The 25,639-nt window shown below is 45.5% G+C and overlaps 2 protein-coding genes and 1 long non-coding RNA gene across 4 annotated transcripts; 2 read left to right on the top strand and 1 right to left on the bottom strand.

The window, feature by feature from the left end:
* Positions 1-170: 170 nt before the first annotated feature.
* Positions 171-16,438, top strand: LOC307223384 (uncharacterized protein; the record flags this gene model as incomplete). The annotated part of the gene is made up of 17 exons (XM_079989351.1): positions 171-202; positions 672-778; positions 1,432-1,533; positions 2,038-2,139; positions 3,586-3,769; positions 4,126-4,232; positions 4,732-4,830; positions 5,336-5,437; positions 6,450-6,551; positions 8,363-8,464; positions 8,896-9,070; positions 10,055-10,158; positions 12,149-12,241; positions 13,266-13,394; positions 14,109-14,280; positions 15,377-15,483; positions 16,389-16,438. Exons 5-17 carry the CDS (start codon positions 3,675-3,677, stop codon positions 16,436-16,438), a joined length of 1,437 nt encoding a protein of 478 aa, XP_079845477.1. The 5' UTR covers positions 171-202; positions 672-778; positions 1,432-1,533; positions 2,038-2,139; positions 3,586-3,674.
* A 103-nt stretch (positions 16,439-16,541) lies between these two features.
* On the bottom strand, positions 16,542-19,313 carry LOC307222244. The gene is made up of 2 exons (XR_013841670.1): positions 19,050-19,313; positions 16,542-17,653 (listed from the first exon to the last, which is right to left on the bottom strand). It is a non-coding gene; the product is annotated as an uncharacterized lncRNA (long non-coding RNA).
* Positions 19,314-19,357: 44 nt separating this feature from the next.
* On the top strand, positions 19,358-24,444 carry LOC307222600 (kelch-like protein 41). Of its 2 annotated transcripts, none has more exons than XM_079987997.1 (5): positions 19,358-19,466; positions 20,506-20,620; positions 20,718-20,796; positions 21,636-21,863; positions 22,825-24,444. In XM_079987997.1, exons 2-5 carry the CDS (start codon positions 20,554-20,556, stop codon positions 24,266-24,268), a joined length of 1,818 nt encoding a protein of 605 aa, XP_079844123.1. In that variant the 5' UTR covers positions 19,358-19,466; positions 20,506-20,553; the 3' UTR covers positions 24,269-24,444. The 2 variants fall into 2 exon arrangements, with proteins under 2 accessions (XP_079844123.1, XP_079844124.1); XM_079987998.1 differs by having other exon boundaries at positions 19,365-19,471.
* Positions 24,445-25,639: the final 1,195 nt, after the last annotated feature.

Here is a 25,639-nt window from a genome sequence, read left to right as displayed (position 1 = left end):
TGTATTTTTGTTGTTGTTAATCCCCCCCAGTTTGCAATACACGCTGGTTTGACGAAGATGATCCTTCTGGAACTGGGGACTACGAATTCTTCTTTGACATCTTGGACAAGTATCCCAATGACATTTGCTCTGAACCAACAGCTATAGAGGTCCAGACATTGGATGGGACCCCAGCTTCTGAGACTGGGCAGATATTTACTACGTGAGAATTTAGTATTGTGTGAAATGGGTCTTGGAAAATGGTGGGGGATTTATTATTATTATTATTGTGTCTTGAGCTTTCATTTTGTGTCCAAACTAGGGATATGAAAGAATAATAGAATTGTAGAGTTGGAAGGGATCCCAAGGGTCACCTAGTCAAGGAATCAGAGCTAAAGAATCCATGAAAGATGGCCATCTAACTTCTGTTTCAAAACTTCCAATGAATGAGAGTCCACTACACCTCTGAATAAGCATGCACAATGTTGCACTGGCAATGTGGTTTAATTCTTGTGGTAAAAGAAATGCAAAGTTCAACTTCAACTTTTACTTTTATTGGAATACCTGTAAATATCTTATGGCATGAATAGGCAGTCCCCTTTCATTACTGCAGTTTAAGGCATTGAAAATGCATTGAAAACCCTATGTGATAGTATGAGACAAGGCTATTGAGACTCATTTTCTCTGAACAGCAATGATGCCCGCACTGGCTTTTCCTGCATCCATGCCTCCCAGGGAAAAGGCAAGCGCTGTCATGACTACCAGGTGCGATTTACCTGCCCACTGTCTTTCTGCTCTGGTAAGTTTTAACTGCTTTGTTCTTTTAATCCTGTTGATGAAATTCTTCCTGGTTCAGTGTGTAGAACAGTTAATAGAATGCAGTCAGACAAACCACAGATTGTAGGTTAAGTAATGCATGGATCATAGAGTTGGAAGAGACTGCAAGAGTCATCTAGTCCAACCCCTACAATGCAGGATTTTTTTTTGCCTAATAATAATAATAATTTATTTATACCCCACCCATCTGGCTGGGCTTCCCCAGCCACTCTGGGAGGCTTCCAACAAAATATTTAAATACCGTAGTACATCATACATTAAAAGCTTCCCTAAACAGGGCTGCCTTCAGATGTCTTCTAAAAGTCTGGTAGTTGTTTTTCTCTTTGACATCTGATGGGAGGGCATTCCACAGGCCAGGCACCACTACCGAGAAGGTCCTCTGCCTGGTTCCCTGTAACTTAGCTTCTCGCAGTGAGGGAACTGCCAGAAGGCCCTTGGCGCTGGACCTCAGTGTCCGGGTAGAACGCTGGGGGTTGAGACGCTCCTTCATGAATGAAGGAGGAAGGAGAGGGGAAAAGACAAATGGATGTTTGGCTAATACACAAAAAATGTTGCTCCTTCTTTGGAGAGCCTGCTCCATCACAGTGGCCTGAAACTCAGAATCTTTTCCCATAGGTGTTGAGATCCCATCCACCCCGGGACTAGCACCTGTTACACCTCCTGCCCCAACTCCCACCTTAAAACAAGTTGAAAGCAGTCCAGAAATTCCAGTGAAAGGTATGTATGCCACCCTATAGCTATTCCAAGAGACACTTGGGCTATATAACAAAAGTGTCAAAGAATCCTATCCACGTGCTGGAGAAAAAGCCCTTCTCTGGATGCCATTCTTGGGAGAAGAACCAAAAGGTGAAAAATTTCACACACTTTGGTAACATGAAGTGGAACTACAGGAGCTGAAAGCTACATGAACTTGCTCAAATTCTGGAATTAGTTTTAGGAATCCTTCTACATCATTTGTCTGGAATCTCGGGGGAATGGAAAGCAGGACAAAGTTAGCTAAAGAGCCGATAAAGAAATAGTAGAAATAATCCCATCTCCCAGCAGTGGCAGATTATACACACATTATGCAGTATACCGTCCTAAGGAAGATAGCATCTGGAGGTGGAGTTCAAAGAACAATTGCCTAAGGAATAAGCAGAGGGCCATAGCATTTCCTGGGAGGGGCAACTCCATCGCAGTGGTCCTCATCTTTTAGCCTCAAATTCAAATCTTCCTCCATAGGTGGTGAAATCCCATCCACACCAGGTCCAGAGCCAGTAACATCTCCTGCCCCAACTCCAACCTTGGAAGAAATTAAAGGCAGTCCAAAAATCCCAGTAAAAGGTAGGCATGCAACACTACAAGTATCTTGAGAGATACTGGGGATACATACAGAAGTGTCAAAGGTCCTATCCACCTGCTGGAGAAAAAGCCCTTCTCTGAACGCTATTCTTGGGAGAAGACCCCAAAAGTGGATAATTTCACACACTTTGGTAACATGAAGTAGAACTACAGGAACTGAAAGCTACATAAACTTGCTCAAATTCCAGAATTTATTTTAGGAATCCTTCTACATCATTTGTCTGGAATCCCGGGAGAATGGAAAGCAGGACAAAATTGGCTAAAGAGCCAATAAAGAAATAGTAGAAATAATCCCATCTCCTAGCAGTGGCGGACTTTGGGCTTTCAAATTTCAGCAGCATTCTATGCAACACCCCAAAACATTTTTTTTGGGGGGGGGAGCTCAACCCTCAGCTTCTGTTCTAAGTCATTGTTGTGGGACTCCCTGTACCACCTTCTTGGCTCAGTGCTCAGTGTGGGTGAACCGGTTGTTCTCCCCTAAATCTGCCTTTGCTCCTAGATCTAGTCCAAATAAATAAATAAATAAATAAATAAATAAATAAATAAATACTCATCTATGTTGTCCCAGATGATTGCTTTAACTGACAGATCACAACCATGCCTTCCTCCACATTCTGCCTTCTAGTAGACTTCTCCTTGCTCTAAGTAATAGTGGTCAGCAGTGCTCACCTGACCTGTTATCACTGGTGTTGCTGCAGTTTACTAGGAGTGACTGGCGGCAGAGAGGTTGGCATGGTGCAAATGCACCAGCAGGAACACTGGATTGGTTCCAGCAGTGCATTCTACCACAACGACCATGCTTCTGCCTTGCCACTGCTCAGAAGTCAAAGCACTGCAGCCCCACCAAGTGCTACTGGCTCTTACCTTAACATGTCAGCCCCCAAGTAAGTACCCTCTCCCACCTACCCACACACCACAACACAGCTCACCACAGCAGGAAAAAAACACAAGGTATGTCATCAACACAGAGCCTGTTTCAAGAAATGCTCCATTTGGGACATGTGCAAGAGTCAAAAGTGGTGTCCACAGGCTGGAGAGCAAGTTGTTCTCTGTGTGCAGTCTTTGGAGAAAGACCTAGAATTGGGATGGGAAACTTGTGGACCTTCCAGATTTTGCTGGACTCCCAGCATCCCAGACAGCTGAACATGCTGGCTGAGGAGTATAGGAACTAGAGTCCAACAACATAGGGGTCATAAAGTCCCACAGCCTGACCTAGAAGATAAAAAAATGGAAATTATAGATGTGTGTATAGATGTAGATATCATACAAGAGATTCCAATTAATTTGAAAAATAAGCATAGCACTGAATTCCTAATTCAGAGGCCTTTGATTTGACTATCCTTGGACACTGGCAAGGCACCAAGGCTTCTCTTCTTCAGATGCTTCATAAGCATTCTAAGAAACCTCCTATCGCTTCTCTTTTGATAGAGTCTCCTTCCACTTGCAAGACCCGCTGGTTTAACGAAGACAATCCTTCGGGTGATGGGGACCAGGAATTCCTTTTTAACCTCATTCAGATGCACCCTCAGGAGATATGCAGAATGCCACTCGCGATCGAGGTCCAGACTGTGGATGGGATCCCAGCTTTGAAGGCTGGGCAACCGATTGCTGTGTGAGATGTTAAACCTTTCTTGTATGCAATGCAATTTTTAATTGCTTAGCTGCAAAGCTGCAAAAACATAGGAAGCTTCCTTACCCTGAGTCAAACCAATTGCCCATCATGCTCAGTATTGTAAAAACTGACTGGCAGCAGCTCTCTAGGATCGCTGGCAGGGATCTCTCCAAGTTCTCCCTGGAGATGCTGGTGACTGAGCCTGGTACCTTCAGCTTGCAAGGCAGATACTCTACCACTGAGTTACATCCCTGCACCTATTTCTATGGTTGCAGACTTTGCTCTGTCTCAATACCTCCTAACATTCTGTGCACTGCAACTGCAACTGCAACCTATCTGCTTCTTTCTCTGAGCAGGCATGATGTCATCACTGGCTTTTCCTGCATCAATGCTGAACAAGCGAAAGGGCAACTCTGCTACGACTACCGGGTACGGTTCACCTGTTCAGCACCCTTTTGCTCCAGTAAGTTTCTAAGCGTGCTCTTCTAATAATTATGCAGTGATAATTTGGTTTAGTTTGCAGGAATGAATGCTCTCACCTTTAGCTTATAGTGTTCCCCGTACAGGTAAAGAGAAGAGAAAAAATAATGCAGCCACCATCTTCTGTCAGTCTGGTGCAGCTTGGGGTGGTGTCATAACCCCACATTTCACATAAATAGCCATATTTCAAATTAGAAAATGCAAATATCCCCACCACCAAGGAATGGCACAGATGAACAACATTCTCTAGACTACAAGCGCATCACATTCTGAAACCAGGTAGCTCAAACAGGTGAACTAAGACACAGATTACATACACGTTGTGCCGTATACAGTCCTAAGGAAGGTAGCACCTGGAGATGGAAAGCAAGGAACAATTGCCTAAGGAAGAAGCAGAGGGACATAGCATTTCCTGGGAGGGATGACTCCATCACATTGGTCCTCATCCTTTAGCCTCAAATTGCAATCTGCTTTCTCCACAGGTGAGATCCCTCCCACCCCGGGACCAGAGCCTGTTACACCTCCTGCCCCAACTCCCACCTTGAAACAAATTGAAAGCAGTCCAGAAATCCCAGTGAAAGGTACGTATGCCACCCTATAGCTATTCCAAGAAATACTTGGCCTATATAACCAAAGTGTCAGAGATCCTATCCATGTGTGGGAGAAAAAGCCCTTCTCTGGATGCCATTCTTGGGAGAAGAACCAAAAGGTGAAAAATTCCATACACTTTGGTAACATGAAGTGGAACTACAGGATCTGAAAGCTACACAAACTTGCTCAAATACCGGAATTAATTTTAGGAATCCTTCTACGTCATTTGTCTGGAATCCTGGGGGAATGAAAAGCAGGAAAGCAAGTTAGCTAAAGAGCCAATAAAGAAATAGTAGAAATAATCCCATCTCCCAGCAGTAGCAGATTATATAAACGTTATACAGTATACAGTCCTAAGGAAGATAGCATCTGGAGGTGGAGCTCAAAGAACAATTGCCTAAGGGATAAGCAGAGGGCCATAGCATTTCCTGGGAGGGACGACTGCATCACATTGGTCCTCATCTTTTAGCCTCAAATTGGAATCTTCCTTCATAGGTGGTGAAATCCCATCCACACCAGGTCCAGAGCCAGTAACATCTCCTGCCCCAACTCCAACCTTGGAAGAAATTAAAGGCAGTCCAAAAATCCCAGTAAAAGGTAGGCATGCAACACTATCTTGAGAGATACTGGGGATACATACAGAAGTGTCAAAAGTCCTATCCATGTGCTAGAGAGAAAAGTGGTCTTGGGGTGCCATTCTTAGGAGAAGACCTAGCAGGTTTGGTAACATGAAGTGGAAAGCAAATGTGAAGGGACTGTAAACTAAAGCAAACTGAACATGCCCCCAGGACTAATCTTAGCATTTTTCCTAGTTAATCCCACCAGAATACAAGGGGAGTGGCAGGCAGGGCAAAGTTAACAAAAGATACAATAGAGGGTTGATAGAAATTATCTCGTTCCCCAACATCAAGCCCTGTAGCCCAATACTCTCTAGTCTACAATCACAGTCAGAAAGTCAGAACACAGGGAGTTGAAAAACCAACTGCTGGTTAAGTCCCACATTGTATGCACTATATGTTTGGGTTGTATACTGGATTCGTCCAAATCCCAAACTGAATCAGGTCAATTCTGGGGGTCTGGGGTTGGGTTCAACCAAGTCAAGTCACAACAGCACTGGATAGCCCTGGGTTAGGCCATCTGGGAGAAAGGGCATTGAACAGGAAAACTACAGGGGGTCTCTCTGACCAGAACATTTGCCAGTGAGCAAAGGATTCAATTCTTTGAGTTGAGCAAAGGATTCAGTCATGTGGGCTGGTGCAGTCCTGTAGGGAAGGTTGAGTTTTTTTGACAGGGGAGATGCAAATTCTCCTCCTTCCTTTTTTCCCTCTCCTTCCCTTATGTTTAATTAGGGTTCTGAAAACCCTAATTAAACATTGACCCCACCCCAAATTGATTTAGTTCTGGATCTGGGGCAGGTGGTCTCCAGACTGGGTCTAGGGAGAGGCACACATCCCCTCTATATATGATCCTTGAGAAGGGCTGAAAAGGAAGAACAAAAAAGGGATGGTGAAGGTCAAATGAATAATGGAATGTATCTTTTCCTTTAAGGCCTCCCACAGTCACACTGATCCCCTTCCTTCAGCCTCAAACTCATAATCTTTTTCCATAGGTGGTGAGATCCAGTCCACACCAGCACCAGAGCTCGTTACACCTCCTGCTCCAACTCCCACCTTGGAGCAAGTGCAAAGCAGTCCAAATATCCCAGCAAAAGGTATGTAAGCAACACCAGTGCTGTTTCAAGAGATGGACTGTGTGGAATAAATAAGGGTAACCTATAGTATTCCCCGGGGACGCAGGTGGCGCTGTGGGTTAAAGCCTCAGCGCCTAGGGCTTGCCGATCGAAAGGTCGGTGGTTCGAATCCCTGCGGCGGGGTGCGCTCCTGCTGCTCGGTCCCAGCGCCTGCCAACCTAGCAGTTCGAAAGCACCTCCAGGTGCAAGTAGATAAATAGGGACCGCTTACCAGCGGGAAGGTAAACGGCGTTTCCGTGTGCGGCTCTGGCTCGCCAGAGCAGCAATGTCACGCTGGCCACGTGACCCGGAAGTGTCTCCGGACAGCGCTGGCCCCTGGCCTCTTAAGTGAGATGGGCGCACAACCCCAGAGTCTGTCAAGACTGGCCCGTATGGGCAGGGGTACCTTTACCTTTACCTTTTATAGTATTCCCCTGGTAGAGAGCAGATTGCTCTTAGGATATTCTATACATCCCTAACCCTTTTGCCTAGAAGGAAACAGGAAACAACAGAGAAAGCAGAAAGAGCTTAAAACTAAATACAGTGGTACCTCGGGTTACGCCTCAGATTACAAACACCTCAGATTACAAACGCCTCAGATTACAAACGCTTCAGGTTACAAACTCCGATAACCTGGAAGAGTTACCTCGAGTTGAGAACTTTGCCCCAGGATGAGAACGGAAATCGTGTACCAGTGGCGCAGTGGAAGCAAGAGGCCCCATTAGCGAAAGCACGCCTCTAGTTAAGAATAGTTTCAGGTTAAGAACGGACCTCCGGAATGAATTAAGTTCGTAACTAGAGGTACCACTGTATAGGAAACTTACCAGGAGAGAGGAAATTAAGTAGGAAACTTATCGGAGGCGATTTTATTTATTCAAAGTAGGAAAAATCACAGAAGCATTTTATTTTTTTTAATGACTTGCCCTCAAAGAAATACTGGTCCATTTATCTAAATAACAGTGGGGTGGAACAGTTAACAAAGGGACCTTTTCATTTGGACTTCCTTGAGCACAGTTGGTCAAAGCACACCATAACTGCTTCTGTATAAAAGAAAGCCCTGTGCTCCGCACATTCACTATAATAGGTAACCAAAGTGGATAAAATTTGCAAACACAGGAGCCCCTCCAGAGGAGATTAAGCCTGCCAAACTGAAGGTGTATAGGTTTAGTTGCTTTATATGGGGGAAGTAAAAGGCATTATCCCCCCCCCATAATTTCTTGGGGAAGGGATTTGTCTCTTGCTCTTTTTTTCCTCAAAATTATTAAGAGCTGGCTAAGCGGCATGTATTCCTGCATATACAGCGGTACCTCAGGTTACATACGCTTCAGGTTACAGACTCTGCTAACCCAGAAATAGTGCTTCAGGTTAAGAACTTTGCTTCAGGATGAGAAAAAAAAAATCGTGCTCTGGTGGCGCGGCGGCAGCAGGAGGCCCCATTAGCTAAAGTGGTGCTTCAGGTTAAGAACAGTTTCAGGTTAAGTACGGACCTCCAGAACGAATTAAGTACTTAACCTGAGGTACCACTGTATTTATACATTGCAGCCTCACACCAACCTTTCCATTTGGGGGCTGAGTTCAAACCCCACTCAGACCAGGGTTTAAATTCCCACTTAGCCATGGAGGTATATCCTACCTCAGAGGGTTGTCGTGTGGATTAAAAAAATTAAGTGAGGAACCATGTATCATGCCACCTTGTGCTCCTTGGGGGATAGGTATGATAGAAATGAAATAATGAAGTAAATAGCATTCATGCAAGAACATTTTCACTCCAGCCATCAACCTCTTTTCTACAGGGGACCAGAATCAACCTGGGGCAGGATTAGAGCCTGTTACCCTTCTAGCCCCAACTGCTGTCTCTCCAGAAGTGAAAACTGGGTCCCAAGTTCAAGAGCAAGGTGTGTGTGTGTGTGTGCGTGCGTGCGTGTGCGCATGAGCAATATGCCTTCAGTTGTGTTGCCTGCTCCAAGTTGGCAGAAGCATGGTTGCTTAAAACCAACTTAATTAAAACTTGTGTGGTTATTCTTTTTATAGGATTGTCTCCAAAGTTAGTCCTGCTCAGAGGAGATCTATTGGAAATAATGAACATGACTAAGTTAGGTCCATTAATTTCAATAGGTCTACTCTGAGTAAAACTCAGTTGACTACCGCTCCAGTATCTTGAAGGGCAGGCATGGGCTGGTTGACTGAAACACTGGGCAGGAGCAATCCACTCTGCAGCATGTTGTTGTAGCTCCAGCTTGTCTCCACTTGGGGGCAAACAGAGAACGCCTTCCCATTGCTATCACTGTTTATTCAGCTACAACTCACATTTCTTTTTCTCCTTCAGCTTGCAAGACCAATTGGTTTGACCGGGATAATCCTTCTGGGACTGGGGACTACGAACTCCTTTCTGATATCATGGATGAAAATGAAATTGACACAATCTGTCTTGATCCAATTGCAATTGAGGTCCAGACAGTGGATGGGATCCCAGCTTCCGAGACTGGGCAACAGTTTGCTGTGTAAGATTCCATGGGATGAGTTTGGAGATGATTGGCAGAAGTTGTCTGAGCTGGCTCTTAAGTGAGCTAGTTGGCTGTCTATAAACAATTTTCTTTGGCAGCCAAGACTCCTCCACAATGTATCTGGCAGATGTTGTGTACACTGCTTCTTTATCAGCTATGAAGGTCTCCCCAGATATCTCATAGACACAGGTTTACCATCTCCAGAGAGAAGGTGGCCTTGAATGGGAATGATAAGGGCATTTACCTTTATGAGAACTTTGGCGATCTGTGAGTGGATTGAGTGAAATCATAGAATTGTAGGGTTGGAAGTAGCCTCCAACCACCAGTAGTTCAGCTCGCTGCAATGTAGGAATCATAGATAAATAATTCCTGACAGAGGGCCACCCAGCCTCCAGTGAAGTAGAGTCTACCCCATTCCAAGAGCCAAGCAGCTCATACCAAAAGAAAGTCCTTCCTAATGTCTACTCAGAATCTGCTTTCTTGTAAATTGAAATAAGCATTGTGGACCTAATTCTAAGATTTGTTCTGTCCTCTGGAATAGGCACATGGGGTGTTTGCAGCTGAGGCTGTCATGGAACTGAAACTATCATCCCATGTTGGAAGCATCATTCTATGGCAGGCATAGGCAAACATGGCCCTCCAGATTTTTTGGGACTACAACTCCCATCATCCCTAGCTAACAGGACCAGTGGTCAGGGATGGTGGGAGTTGTAGTCCCAAAACATCTGGAGGGCCAAGTTTGCCTATGCCTATTCTATAGCTGGTCAGTTGGGTGCTTGCAGCCCTGGAAGGACAGCTTCAGTTGCACGACAGCTTCGGGGTCTGACTTCCCCATAAGCCATGACAGCTTCCTTCACTCCTGTTTGTGGGTTTGGCTTTCCCTGCCTCCCTGGCCATGTTGGGATGTCACCTCAAATGACTGCCAGAGCTCTATCTCCTTCAGCTGTTCCATGTCTGCTTTGCCTCCTGTGATCCAAACAGGAATGATTCTACCCGCGGATTTGCCTGCGTCAATGCCCACCAGGGAAAAGGCGTCATGTGCCTTGATTATCAGGTGCGGTTCACCTGTCCTGATTCCTTCTGTGGTGAGTAACAAAGACCCCGCCCAGATCAATCATACAAGAAAGCAGAGCTGATTGAAAAGGCTTTGCATTAAGGATAAGGTGGCGGGGTGTCTTGCTTTGCAGGGAGCAGTCCTCTATTTGAATAAAAAAGTCATAGAATTGTATATAGTAGTGGGAAGGGTCCACCCTTCACCTAGGTTGGATCTAGATACATCAAAGAAGCGATCCAGTTAAATGCGTTGTAAACTTCATACAGTGAAGTTCCATTGGCAAAAAATGGGACTCCACAGCGCCATTTGATGCCATAGTGTTTTAACACATATAAAGCTATGCATATAAAGTCGCTGAGTCCCTAGTCCAGTGATGGCAAACTTTTTAGAGACCGAGTGTCCAAACTGCAACCCAAAACCCACTTATTTATCGCAAAGTGCCAACGTGGCAATTTAACCTATATATCTCTTTTTTCTGTGTGTTTCACGTTTCTTCTTTATGACTGCTGTTGTAATAAATAATCCTTCATAAAAGTTACGGCATTACATTCTTCATTACATTATCTTTCCATTGACATATAACTTTATGGTGTAACTCAGTACTTTTTTTTCTTAAAAAAATGTATAGGGTTACTCTCATTTTGACTCAAGAAAATCACCACCAGGGAAAAATAAATACAGTTCAAATTGGGGGAAATAAATACAGTGAATTTCTTCTCCTGTTAGATTCACAAAATGTTTAGGGTTATGCGTCCGCCTGCATCCCCAAAGAAAAAAAACACTAGTATTACTCCAAAACAAAGTGGTGTTATGAGCCTTCAAACCTTGGAAATACATTTTTTTAATTTTTTTAGAAGGTTCCACAATTTTGGCCACTAGTGTACACTGGAGGGCTGTACTAAGAGCCACCCTCCCCCTGTTTTTAATATGAGATAATAATGATTGTCTGCGTGCGCACAAACAAATAAATATAAATAAATAAATAAACCCAGCCAGACGGGCGGGGTATAAATAATATGTTGTTGTTGTTGTTGTTGTTGTTGTTGTTGTTGTTGTTGTTTGCCATTTATTTGCCTACCGTTTGATCACAGCCTCCACGGAATGAATTTCTCTGTTGGCTTCCATGGTAAAGTGCAGTGAACTTGTAAACCCAAAACCCCTTCTTAGGTTGCCGCCTTTATATGCTTACTGGCCTGGGAGTTAAGCCCAGCTGCACTCAAGGCGGCTTACTCCCGAGTAGGAAAAACAGACTGGCGGGAGGCCCTGGTGCATCAAAAGTCAATGCCTGCTCAGCCCCTCACTCGCTAGCCAGGTCCTGGTGCCACAGGCTTTGGATGGCACAAGCCCTCCTCTCCTCCTTCTCCCTCACCCCAGGCACAGAAGCTACAGCCCTGCTGGGGCAATGGTGTGCGTGCCCACAGAGAGGGCTCTGTGTCCTGTCTGGCCCGCATGTCATAGCTTTGCCACCACTGCCCTAGTCCAACCCCCTACAATGCAGAAATCAAAGCTAAAGACTCTCTGGCAGATGGCCATCCCAATTTTGCTTTAAGAACTTCCAATGAAGCAGAGTCCGCCACCTTCCAAGGTGGTCCATTCCACTGTCGAACAGCTATTACTGTCAGAAAGTTCTTCCTAGGTAAAGGTAAAGGGACCCCTGACCATTAGGTCCAGTCGTGACTGACTCTGGGGTTGCAGCGCTCATCTCGCTTTATTGGCCGAGGGAGCCGGCGTACAGCTTCCAGGTCATGTGGCCAGCATGACTAAGCCGCTTCTGGTGAACCAGAGTAGCGCACAGAAACGCCATTTACCTTCCCGCCAGAGTGGTACCTATTTATCTACTTGCACTTTGATGTGCTTTTGAACTGCTAGGTTGGCAGGAGCAGGAACAGAGCAACGGGAGCTCACCCCGTTGTGGGGATTCGAACCGCCAACCTTCTGATCGGCAAGTCCTAGGCTCTGTGGTTTAACCCACAGCACCACCCGCTTCTCTAATGTCACCTAAATTACACATATGTTTCCAGCAGGAAAAGGCCAGCTTGGGGTGGAATCCACATCTGCTGTGACTGCTGCACCTGTACCAGCAACACAGGAGACGAACCAGTTCCCCACTCAAGGTAAGGAATGGAGGTGTGCGCAGCTGAAGAACTAGAAAACGTGGAAACATTAAGCCACACAGCTCCTCATATACACAAATATTATCACATTATTACATTTTTTTGTCGTGTTTATATTCCACGGAGCTGTGACCTTCACTGGGGGAGAAAATTTTCAGGTAAGGAAATGCTTTCAAGACACCACTCTGCACTTCCTGTCCTGCAGAGTTGAGGAAAGGCAATGGCGAAGCACATGGCAAACATACAATGATAGAACTTCAGAGTGGGAAGAGACCCAATGGTCATCTAGTCCAAACCCCCTGCAATGCAGGAATAATCCAGCTTCAATCCCAGCATTTCTACGGATTGTTCCAATTCAGCAGTAATCGGGGGGTCTTCTCAGGGAAAGCGACAGAGCGAAAGGAAAACCTCTGGGACCCTGTGCCTTGAAATTGCAGAACGAAGAGAAGAGATTATGGGACAAAGGGAAGTGTAGACGAGCCCTTGGTGCGGAAGTTACTGAAGGAAAATGCTTCAGCATCTATCCTGATTTTCCCATTTCTTTCCTTTTTTAAAAAAATGTTTTTATTAACAATTTCAACATAACAGATTATCGAAGCATATCATATTCATTACTTCCCCCCTTTTTCCCACTCCCCTTCAAACCCTCCCTCCCACCCCAGAGACTTCCCTAAGCTCCTCTCTCTGATTTCTCAGCACATATTATTCTCTGCATGTTATGAAATTATACATATCCTTACCTTATCTATCTACCCTGTTAGCAACCAATAGATTTGTGTATGTTTATTCAAAACCTGCCAAGGAGTCCAGTTCATTTTTGTTGTCTTTTTTAGATAATTTGTAAAAAGCTCCCATTCTTCCTTAAAGTCACAGTTGTCCTTGTCCCGCAATTTGTATGTCAATTTAGTCAGCTCTGCGTAATTCATCCATTTTTCTTGCCACTGTTCTTTCGTTGGGAGATTTTCCCATTTCTTTCCAAGATCTCCCTTCTCAGAAGTAATGGCGCCAATCACTTTCCCAACAGGCCAGGATCAGTCTGGGCTGACGCCTGCAGCTAGCACACCTGTTGACTCTCTACCTGTGCAGACAACAACAGCTAATACCCCCATCGACTCTGTGCCAGTCCAAACAACTCCCCAAAGCCCTGCGCCAGGTAAAGAGCAAAATCCAAGTGAAAAATTCTAGCCATGAATTGAACATCTCATTATCATTATTATTAAATGGACGCAAAGCTATTGTGTCTGGATCTCAGGGGACTGCAACACTCTTCATGTTGCATCTCTTTAATTTTGCGTGAATTAGGCTGTTTTCTGTTCGTTTGCCCACCATGCTGACTTGCAACTATGCTGACACGTAGGCCTGTGCTTCTCAGAAGTTCAGTTCATTTGGACCTCTGTGGGTGGCGCTGTGGGTTAAACCACAGAACCTAGGACTTGCTGATCAGAAGGTCGGCGGTTTGAATCCCCGCAACAGGGTGAGCTCCCGTTGCTTGGTCCCTGCTCCTGCCAACCTAGCAGTTCGAAAGCACGTCAGAGTGCAAGTAGATAAATAGGTACCGCTCTGGCGGGAAGGTAAACGGCATTTCCGTGCGCTGCTCTGGTTCGCCAGAAGTGGCTTAGTCATGCTGGCCACATGACCTGGAAGCTGTACGCCGGCTACCTCGGCCAATAAAGCAAGATGAGCGCCGCAACCCCAGAGTCGGCCATGACTGGAAATAATGGTCAGGGGTCGTTTTACCTTTACCTTTACATGCTCTGAAAACATAGATATCCATGGGTTTACTTTTATTGCAACCATAAGTAGAGAAGAATATGGAAGGTTTGCAACAATTTCTAATACTCTACTCTCTTGGTTTCTTCTCCCTTAGTTTGCAAGACAAAATGGTTAAACCGGGACAATCCCAGTGCAACTGGGGACTATGAGCTGATATACTACCTCAAAAAGGACTATCCAAAAGCCATTTGCAACAAGCCAATTGCTATTGAGGTCCAAACTGTGGATGGAATCCCAGCTTCTCAGACAGGACAGATATTTTCCAGGTGAGAATTCTTCTCTGACTTGGGAAGACGGAGATGGTGGCTATAGGTTGCATCCAGTGTTAATTCCAATCTGTTGAATTAATGAGCATGACTAAAATAGGTCCATTAATTTCATCAGCTCCTCTCTAAGTAGAACTTAATTGGATAGAACTGTATAATTTTGTTTTGTTTTGCATTTAAAACCAGGGTGGAATCTACACACATTTTTTAAAAACACTGCGAAAATGCTTTTTTAAAAAAATCTAGTGTTGCATTTGTATATTGCACTTTACAACACATTTAAAACATTTTATTTGCAGCTGTACAGCTGAGTCCCAGGACTGGGATGATGAATCGGGTGGCTTAACTCTGAGAGGCACAATGCTCTTTCAGAGTTAGAGAATGGTTGTCCCTGAAATGACCCTCACAGGAATTTGAACGGTGTACTCATGCCATCAGTTTCAATGTATGGCTATTTTGGCAATCTGCCTTATTTCACCTACAAATGATTTTTTAAAAAATGGAAGGAAATTTGAGAAAGTCACCCTTAACAAATAACAGCAGCAATTAGAAAAAACAGAATCAAAGAATTGTGGCGTTGGAAGGGACAACTAGTTCAACCCCTGCAATAAAGGAATTGAAACTAAAGAATCCCTGACAGATGGCCATCCAACCTCTGTTTAAAAACTTCCAAGGAGAGTCCACTACCTTCCAATGGAGTCCATTTCACTGTTAAACAGCTCTTGCCGTCAGAAAGTTTGTCAGCCCTTGTAAAGGCACAATAAGTTGACAGGCAGTTCCTGCAAACCCCACTTTGCCACGACTTTTCCTGTCCTGCACCTGCTACCATCTATGGCATCAGGTGTGGGGCAGTTGACTATAGCTTAGCAAAAACAGCCTTGTGGGCCAAACAGGGAGGGTTGCCAGGTCTAGTTGGGCCTGTTGGCTGAAGGTTCCCAACTTCTGATGTAAGCAGGAAAACAATCTGTGCAGTCCACTGGAGTTCAACCAGCTTTTGCCACCTATACTGGAAATCAGGAACTGGCCACTCTCTCAAATTTGGCTACTATTTTTCCACCATACTTATCCCCCATACTCTGCTTGTGTCGTTGAACAGGAATGATGCAGTCAATGGGTTCGCTTGCATCAATGCCCAGCAAGGAAAAAGGGGTGTCTGCCACGACTATAAGGTCCGGTTCACCTGCCCAGAATCTTTCTGTTCAGGTGAGTGTCAATATCACATCCAGTTCTTATATGGAGCAGCCAGGGGAAATGGGTGATGCAAAGGATTCCCTTCTTTCAAGTTAACAGTGAACTACCCAATATCACATGTCATGTGCCCAGTAGTCACCATGCCAACTCTCTTTCCTGTGACTTGGCTGGATATGTCTGAAATGCTTGTCATCTGAATTTCTCCCCCAGATTGGGGAGTTTTTGAACTCTTAGTCTTATTTCTGCAGGGGGAGCCAATGTCTTGAGAATCCGCCATTGTTATGTATAGTTTTTAGTTTCCAAATTGCACATACACACCGTTGCTGCTGGAGAAGGGGGAGCAATGTGATTCAGTTTGCATTTAAAGGCTAATCCACACTTCTGAAACAATACGCAAACTGAAACACAGCCATCCTTTGGCATTTGCACTTCTCTGAATTGTGCTTTTTGGTTCTCCAATCAAGTAATATGTGCAAAAATGCACCCACAAATGAAAAATATGCATAAAAATGGATATCATTGCAAAAATTATATACAAAAAATGTATGGGAGGAAGTGCTTTGCAAAAACGCGTTAGGAAAAAAATGTACTAAAATGTTGGTGAATTTTCATGCGGATTTTTTATTATTATTGCTATCTGATGAGGAAATGCAGAGATCTGAATTTAAGATGGGAAAATGAGGAAATGAGAGAAACTGAAATTGGCAGATTCATCTATCTCTGTTTGCTGCATCTTCCCATTCTTTCAGGTCTCTCTTCCAACACTACTGACATACATAGATTAAACATTGCCAAAGGGTCCAATTGTATGTATGATTGCAAAAGGATTCATGTGTGGTGTTTTACCAATGCTTTGTGCCTGTGTGTATGCTGAGAAAAACGGCAAAAAAGCAAAGTTGATCTAATTGTGCATACAGTTGGTGTCGTCCTCATTCTTTGCTTTATCAAGGTGCTGATGTACCAGTAAAACACTGCACAAAATTAATCCTGAAGCAATTGTACATACAACCACAGCAGAGTTCCTTTGTTTCAGTGTTTTATCTATGCAGATAAGTCAATAAATGAAAAGATTCTCGTACCATTATGCTTGTTTAATGAATTACCAATACACAGGGAAGTTGGGCTTTAGAGATATGGGGAGGAAAGAACTGAATCAGTCCAGATTTTCATGCTGGATTTCTGTTTCCTCTCCTTAAGGAAAAGACCAAAAAGGTGTGAAGGAGGAATCCCCATGAGCAGTCAGCTGCAGTCTTCAGCTTCTACCCATCTCTGGAAGAAGGAGGCGTCTTCTCATTCATCCTTGCTGCTGGCCTATGGCTCATACTTAATGCAATAAAGTCTCAAATGCAACCCCCAACCTTGATGGCGGTGTCTAATTCTCTTCACAATTACTGTGCAACTGCTCAAAAGGCTTCAAATTTAACAGTTTACAGAAACAGCGGTGATGGAGCTGACATTATGTCATGTGAAAACAATGGAAAGGGTCACAGTTCAATGGCAGAGCATCTGTTCTATATGCAGAATGTCTCTGGTTCAATTCCCGGCATATCCAGGTAGGGCTGGTAAAGATTCCTACCTAAAGCCCAGGAGAACTGCTACCAGTCTAAAATAAATGGGCACATGACCTGGCTTGGTATAAAACAGCTTCCTATTTAAATCATCATCATCATAAGTTTTAATTTATACCCCGGCCTTCCCGGTTCAAAAACTGGGCTCAGGGCAGCTAACAACAAATTTAAAACAATTGTAAAAGCAGCATAAAATACAGTATAAAAACATGAATAACAATAAAATTCAAAGTTCAGAAATCAATTTAGGGGAAATCTATCTAATAAGCATTAGATAATCACCAGGGTTAGCTGGCCGAATTAGTCCTACTTGGGCCAGTGAGGAGGCCAGGGGAGAATTAGCTGTGGGGTCTCAGAGTGGGTGATCTTCATAAAAGGGGAGGGGGAGGGAAGGGAAGGGAAATAAAAGATCAGGCTGAATTCAAACTAAAGGCTAGGTGGAATAGCTCTGTCTTACAGGCCCGACGGAAGGAGGTTAAATCAGCCCTTTATTTAGAACCATTAGGTCTAGCATCTTACTTCATATTTGGAAGAAGGACCAGAACTCATTGGTAGAAGACATGTTGTGCATGCAGAAGGTCCCAGGGAAACCAGAGAGGACCTGTAGCTGAAACCTTATTTGAAGTTGTTTGCAAATATTTTTGAAACAAATGAATATAGCTTGTTAAAAATAAGAAGAATTAACGAAGTATCTGTACTAGTAATTGGTTTTTTTCTGGTGGTAGGCAACACACTTGAAGCATTCAGCTTAAAGGAAGGTTGTGGACTAATACAACCTTCCCTAACCTAGAGCTCTCTGGGTGTTCTCACACTCTCTAATTCTCATTATCCCTGACCATTGGCCATGCTGGCTGTGGTTGATAGAAGTCCGATGATATTTGGAGGGCTGCAAGATCCCCATCCCTGATTTAACAGATCAGGTTGGGGAAGGTTGGACTGGCATCAGTTTCACGTGGTACGTGACCACTCTTAAAATGCCCAGCAATATATGATGGAAGGCTAAAGGTTCACCATCCATTCTGCAATGGGACAGAGGTTTTTGGGTGGTTCGGAACCCAATGAACACACAAATGGGGTGTAGGCTAAAGATGTTATTGCACAGCCCAAAGAAAACCACAAAGCACTGCAATTAGTTTACATCCCTCAGATTGCTGTGAACCCTATCAGCAATGGTCATGGGTCCTGAAGGTGGAGCTTGGCTGGTACACAGCACTCTCAGTGGATAGCCTTTCATAGACATTCCACCAGAAGAGGTTTTCTCAGGGCTTGTACACTGTTCTGTATAACGTAGTTTCTGGGAGAACACACCAGCTACCCACCAAACTGAAAGACACCTGGGCAGGCAGCCCAAACAGGTAACTTCTAAGTGTGGGATCAGCAGAAGCCTATCTTAAATATTAAGATGCCCACATGGTGACATAAAATCTTTGAGAAACCACTATTTTATGGAATAGCAGGATAGGAACAGAAGTAACCATTCAAAGCCTTTCTAGACACGAAAGGAACATTGCTGCACACCTCAAAACAGCAATGGTTTCCTGCAATATCCCAATACACCGTCCCTGGCTTAATGGATCAAGTTGGGAAAGGCTGAACTAATATCATTCTCATGTGGGGAGTGGCGAACCTCCTGTAATCAGTCTTAAAATGTTTACATTAGTTATTCTGGCTCTGGGTGAAAACAGTCTTTATGGGTTGAGGGAGGGAAGCATTTAGGGTGACGGTAGGAGGTGCCTGTCAGGAGCTCGTCCTACACTTGAGTAGGACCCTGGCAGAGACACATGCCCGACTTCTAACAATACCTCAGAGCCAGATGGACAGATTGACAAGGTGGAGGCCGGGCTATCAGGAAACTAGTGGTCTGGAAATGTAACAACCAGCTGCTCAGATCAGGAGAAGGCAGAAGCTTTTTTCCCCATCAGGGTGTTCGCTCAATGTTAGTGGACTCCCATGCCCAACAACTTTTCCTTCCAGAATTCCTCTTCCCCTGTTTGCCCACCTTTCACTTACCTGCATGCCCTTTTACTTAAAACCAGAGATGGTCCTTGGCTGTTGGCTTCCTCCTCTTCCTCCGTCTAACATTTGCCTTTGTAGAACTCGGCAGGGAAGAGGCTGGAGAAAAATCTAGAATTAGTTGCCTCTATCGATCATCGGCTCTGGCGCCACCTGCTGTTGGCTCCCTGCCTTCCACCCTAGAGGTTCCAATAGGCACAAACCACCATAGCCCTAGACCCAGTGTCTACTTGGAGGCTGGATTGCCCACCAGCCAATAGGACATACATATTGTGACAGTTGATGTCACAATAGCTGCACTTCAGAGTGCCCCTGGCAGGCCTTCATCAACAACAGGCACTCACCTTGAGCAAGAGGCCCCAGAGATGGCATGGGGCCGCAACAGTGACTTGAAGAGCAGGCCCTTTTGATGAGGTGAGGTGAGAGGGGCATATGCAGGTGGGCAGCATCTTCTGCCATTGATGGTGCTGTCCTTTGGGTGAAAACTTCACAAGCTCCTTAACACTGTGGTCACTCTTCCCACTCTTCAGAGCTTCACAAACACACACTCCTCCCTTCATGCAAACCATTCATGTTACCACAACTGAATGAAATGTTGCAGCCAAGCAGATAACCTGAAGAAGAGGGGCCAGTGAGGGATGTAGCACAGGAAGCCTCGGCTGGAATCCAGTTTGAAAATGAATCCAGAAATCAGTTTCAGTCAATAGTGCCTGCTTGCTGCTCTGGCACCATTTGCAGCAAGTCTCATTTTTGCTCAAAAATCTTGGGGAAATGTTCCCCATGTTATAAGCTAATTTCACTCTGAACTCTCTTTAATGCTGGCCATCAGGGATAGAGGAAATTCTTGTTCTGTACACATTTTAAGCAAGCTGGCTAAATTTGTCATTCTGAGGCAAGTACATGGAACTAAACACAGCTGTCATTCAAACTGCTGTTCAGTTAAAAAGAAAATCCATCAAAACCTGTATTTTTTTTTAATAAGGAGATGTATAACCCCCCCAAAAAACCCACATTTTTAGGGGTATTGCATATGAAAATATGCATTGTAGTGGGAAAACATAAACAGCTGTGCATTTTAGGGAGAAAATGTGTATTAAAAATTGCAATACATAGAATTTAAACATTATTTTGAAATATATCTTTTTAAGAAGAAGATCTTCACAGAATGAGATTAAGTGCACTTAATTTTGAAATCATGCTGAAATGCCATGGAATGGAAAGAGACTGATCTATCCATCCCTATTTGTCACTACAGAACAGACCATCTGAGAAGGTGGCAGATTCCCCTTCACTGGAGGTTTTCAAGCAGAGGTTGAATGGCCACCTGTCAGGAATTCTTCTGTTGTGATTCCTGCATTGCAAGAAGTTGGAGTAGATGACCTTTGGGGTCCCTTACAACTCTATAATTCTAAGATTCTATACAACTGTATAACTCATCTCTCTCTCACGACAGCTTCCCCTTCCCCTTCTCCTCTCATCTACTTCCTTCATCCTGCTCGTCATGAGTTCCAGTCATAAAAGGGAGCAGCCAGAAACCTTCAAACCAAGACCTCTCGGCTTAACACAAGGTAACCCCCCAAGACCTCTTATGCCAAAGAACTGGGGCCATCTTATCAAATGACCAGCTGTTGTCTCCCTCCCCTCCTCCCCTCTCCCTGACTCCAGGTCTAGCAGAGATGTATGAGGAAGAGCTGCTCTATGATGCCACCCTCATAGCCGATGGACAAAGATTCCCTTGCCACAGGTAGGCCTTGATTTTTCTGAGCATCATGAAGGCTGCCCAGAACTCATTGTTTGAATGTAAAGGTTGCACAAAGAGCATCTCAGGTTCATCTGCCTTGAAAAAGGAAAAGGGGAAAAAATCAAGTAGGTGAGGGCAGGGAGCATTTTTTCAACTTTAAGGTCATATTCCATTCTCAGCAATGTCAAGGGGTGGGAGTCAGGAGTAGGTCAGTAATAATTCACACGGTGTCAGGAAGTTAACTCTTGATTCAGAGAAACCAAGCAGTTCAAGCCTAGTGAACACAACTCTTCCCGGTAGCTATTGCCTCAAGGCAATCACTTGCCGGGACTGAAGGTCGCCACTGTCCCACAGCTCTCTAAGTCTCCTCCTCCACTGGTTCCTTCTCAAGCAATTTGAGGTCTTGCATGTCTTTGCTCCACCCTCTTCATACCCCTTTGGGTTCTGAGAGATGAGGAGGGAAGCTGGTCACAGCAAGAGGGAGAGACAGCCTGGCGTCATCCCCAGCCTGACCCATCTCTGCCTCTTGGCCCCTTCTCCTCTCCAGCCTCCAATTCTGCCTCTGCTTCTGGACTGCTGTCTTCCACAGTCTCCTCCCACTCACTAAACCGTTCCCTCTTCAGCTCCCAACACCTCCTCCTCTCAATCTGCTCCCTCTTCTCCCTCTAACCACTCATCATCATCCCAACACCACTCCCCGGGCTCTGAGCCTTCTTCCCTTGAGGTTCCCCAGTTGGTGCCTCCTACCAGTCTTCTGCATCCAGCCAGTCCATGGCAGGCAACCTTCCAAGGGTTTGAACTTGGCCTCCAGCAATTGCAGTTCTCGCTTTCCTTCTCTGCAGAGCGCTGCTAGCAGCTATTAGCCCCTACTTTCGGGACATTTTCATCAATACCTGGAAAGAATCTGGTGGGAAAGAAGTTCTGCTTCAGGAGGTGTCTCCATTCGTCATCGAAAACATTCTGAAATATATCTACACGGAGGACATAACACTCACCCCTGAGCTGGCGCCGCACCTCTTTGCTGGGGCCAACCGCTTACAAATCATACCGCTGCAGAACCTCTGCTGTAGGTAAGTCACTGCATCTTTCTTCTCTACTGACACCATGACTGTGCATGCAGTTCCACAATCTGACAGGTGCAATGTACATCACACCATGAGCATGCAAATTCCAACGGATGGCTTTAAAAGAGATAAATTTGTGGAGGATCAGGCTATCCTGATGGTTATGTTCTACTTCCACTATTGGAAGCAGCATACTTCTGCATGCCAGAGTGCTCTTCCCCTCAAGTCCTGCTTTATGGACATCTGGTTGCCCACTGTGAAAACAGGAGGGTGGCCTAGAGGGACCATTGGTCTGACCCAGCAGAACTCTTCTTATGCTTGTAGTGCATAATATCTTATCAGGATTCTTTTAGCCCAGGAATGGAGAACCTGTAGTGCTACTGGACCACCAGATCCCATCATTCCCATCAATGGTCAAGGATGATGGGAACTGGAGTCCAGCATCATTTGAAGCAAGGTCCTTCAACCTTGGAGCTTCAGAACTACAACTCCCAACATCCCTGACCATTGACTATGCTGGCTGGGGATGATGGAAGTTGTAGTTCAAAAAACATTTAGGGACTCAAGGCTGAAGAATAAAGTAAGGTCACAAGTTAGTCACACCTACTTCAGCTAAATTTGGAATGAGGAGTGAGGGATAATGAAGAACTGCTGCAAAGAGACAGCTTTGAAATCTGCTGTTGCTGTCTCATGGAACATTGAATATGGACACAAATGGAGAATCTAAAAACGTCTACAAAATTCTGGTGTGTTTTTTTATGGTTATAAGAGTTATATCCATAGAGAAATCCAAAGGAGTCTCCAACCAGTTTTTGCTGCAATTTAGAGAGTCTTTGTCAAGGCCCTTTGTCAAGGCCCAATTGGGTGGCCATTTGGCGGTCCTGAGGCTAAACACTAGGTTTCACGGTAGGAGCCATGCAAATTCCTCTGCACCACAGGCCTTCCTGTTCCTTCTTTCGCCTTCCAGGTTCCTCGGGAAAAATCTCTCTGTGCAGAACTGCTTTGAGATGTATTCTTTGGCAAGGACACACAAGAGTCCTGCCCTCCTCCATGCGGTCATACACTTCCTCACCAGAAAATTCAGCCAGGTCTGCGAGCATGAGAGTTTCCGCCAGCTGGACCTCAGCACACTCATCACCCTGATATCCTCCAGCAACCTTGAAGTGGCTTCAGAGATCAAGGTCTATCGGGCTGTGCGACTCTGGGTGCAAGGGCAATCCAGCAAGCATGGCCCTTTGCTAGGAGACCTGATGCGCCATGTCCGCTTCCCGCTCTTCAGTCCGGAGGAGCAAGTCGAACTACAGAGGGACTTGGAGAAGTGGAAGGACCTCAGGCTCGAGTGGAAGGTGCTGGATGGCGAGGAGAGGTTTCGTCACATCAAGGGCCTCCGGCAGGGCATGTACAAGCCACACATCCTGTGCATTGACACCCAGATGTGCGAGTACCAGGAGCTAGAGAATGAAGAGGCCCACATGGGCTGCTATGACCCACAGACCGAACTGTGGGAGAAGCTTCCCGGCCTGCAGGCCTTGACACATGCGTGTTGTGCCACAGCTGGTGAGAAGATCTATGTCTCTGGAGGCATCTGTAAGAACTCTTACTCCACCGCTGTCTATGAGTTCAGCTCTTTCAGAAGCCAGTGGCTGCAGCTCGCACCCATGACTGTGCCCAGGGCTGCACATGGCTTCCTGTTCCACAACCAGAAGCTCTATGCCATGGGGGGATGGTGTCAGTTCCAAAGCTTCCTCAACTTGGCTGAGGCTTTTGATCTTGCGACAGGGACGTGGGCTAACATTGCAAAGCTCCCGTTTGCCCTGAGCCACCCGGCCTCCAGCGTCTTCCAGAACAAGCTGTACCTCCTTGGCGGCGCGACGGGAGTTTCTGGCCAGTGGCTGTTCCACAAAGGCTTCCTGATCTACGAGACCAGCTCCAACACATGGACTCAGGTGCCTCTGTCCACGGGTTTCTTTGCTGCAGGAGCTGTGGCTGGGGAAAGGGGGATCTATGTGATCGGGGGGTACATCGAGAAGAAAATGCGGGACTGGGTTGAAGGGCTCCTCATCCCCGAGAACCGCCACAGCTCTCGCAAGTGCTTCTTGGTCAACGAGACTGGCAAAATTAGTGGCAACATTGGTATGCCCAAACTGCCGCGTGGGGTTGCCAATGCAGGGGTAGTCTCCTGCGGGAAGCGGATCTACATGTTGGGTGGGGAAGACTTAACCCAGCGCTACAAGATGATTTACTACTGGGAGCCTGGAGAACCCCGCTGGCACCGGAGCACAACAGAGATCCCTACCACCCGCGAGGGCATCAGCAGTTTTGGATGTGTGACCATGATGAGGCCTATCCCACACATCCGCCAGCTTTTCCAGGTCACCGCCCTTGTCATTGTGTCTGCAGCCAGCAAATAGCCATCCCCCTGGTGGTCCTGAATGAACTTTCAAGTTAGCAGAAACCGGGCAGACACATGCAAATAAATCATAGCAAAATTATGGATAGTCACCTACTGACTCGCTGCGAGACTTGGTCTGCAATGCTGTGAACAGCAGAACGCTTCTTATTGTTATCAATATAATTAATATTATTTTCTATTAGTCATGTCCATTGCTTTCAGAGTAAGACTTAGTTCTGTTTGCCCTTTTCTGAGTTCTTTTTCCAGCTCTCCAATATTCTTTTTGAGGTGAGGTGATCAGAAGGGTGCACCATATTCCTAGTGTGGTTGCACCATAGATTCGTGTAGCAGTGTTATGACATTGACAGCTGTCAGGATGCTGTCAGTGGCTCCTGGCTGGTTGCCCAGGAAAGCATAAAGACAAGGAAACTTTTCTTACCGTCCTTTTTTATTTCATTATTACAGAGAGAGGCTATAGAACCCAGCCTCTTTGATAATGGCGTCCCAAGTGAATCTCCAGCCCCTGTCTCTCCCACTTCCTCATTCATCATCATCATCATCATCATCATCATCATCATCATCTCCTCTACGGGTGCTGCTATTTGCCCTCTGTCTTTGAACTCTTTGCTCTCCTACTTTTAAGGCTGGCCAGGTTCTGGGAGATGGCAGGTCCGGAATGCTTTCTAATGACAACGTGTCAGCTGGGTGTTGCTCTGGCTCTCACATTATTTCCCAACTTTCCCCCTCATCTGCCTTTGGGCTGTTACTTACTGTATTTTTCACTCTATAAGATGCACCAGACCATAAGATGCACCTAGTTTTTGGAGGAGGAAAACAAGAAAAAAAATATTCTGAATTCCAGAAGCCAGAACAGCAAGAGCGATCATTGTGCAGTGGTCCCTCTTGCTGTCCTGGCTTCAGTGAAAGCAACGCAAAGCCTCTTCAGGGCAGCAGGAGGAACGCCCCCCCCCTGCCCTGAAGAGGCTTCGTGCAGCTATCCCAGAAGCCAGAACAGCAAGAGGGATCGCTCTTGCTGTTCTGGCTTCTGGGATAGCTGCGCAGCCTGCATTCGTTCCATAAGACACACAGACATTTCCCCTTACTTTTTAGGAGGGGGGGGAGTGCTTCTTATATAGCGAAAAATACGGTACCACAAACCCCTGTCATAAATCTATACAGTGGTACCTCGTGTTAAGAACTTAATTCATTCTGGAGGTCCATTCTTAACCTGAAACCGTTCTTAACCTGAGGTACCACTTTAGCTAATGGGGCCTCCCACTGCTGCCATGCCCCCACCGCGCAATTTCTGTTCTCATCCTGAAGCAAAGTTCTTAACCTGAGGTACTATTTCTGGGTTAGCGGAGTCTGTAACCTGAAGCGTCTGTAACCT

Source organism: Podarcis cretensis (genome assembly GCF_951804945.1).
Source record: "Podarcis cretensis genome assembly, chromosome: 8".
NCBI classification, from domain to species: Eukaryota; Metazoa; Chordata; class Lepidosauria; order Squamata; family Lacertidae; genus Podarcis; species Podarcis cretensis.
Note: the sequence above shows the minus strand (reverse complement) of the source record. Positions and strands in the feature narration are given on the sequence as shown.

What these genes read in the sequence shown, in the direction of transcription:
- LOC307222600 (XM_079987997.1), top strand. Translation starts at nt 20,554, where the DNA reads ATGAGTTCCAGTCATAAAAGGGAGCAGCCAGAAACCTTCAAACCAAGA. An exon ending in ACCTCTCGGCTTAACACAAG is followed by an intron (nt 20,621 to 20,717) that starts GTAACCCCCCAA and finishes CCCTGACTCCAG; the next exon opens with GTCTAGCAGAGATGTATGAG. An exon ending in CTGCAGAACCTCTGCTGTAG is followed by an intron (nt 21,864 to 22,824) that starts GTAAGTCACTGC and finishes TTCGCCTTCCAG; the next exon opens with GTTCCTCGGGAAAAATCTCT.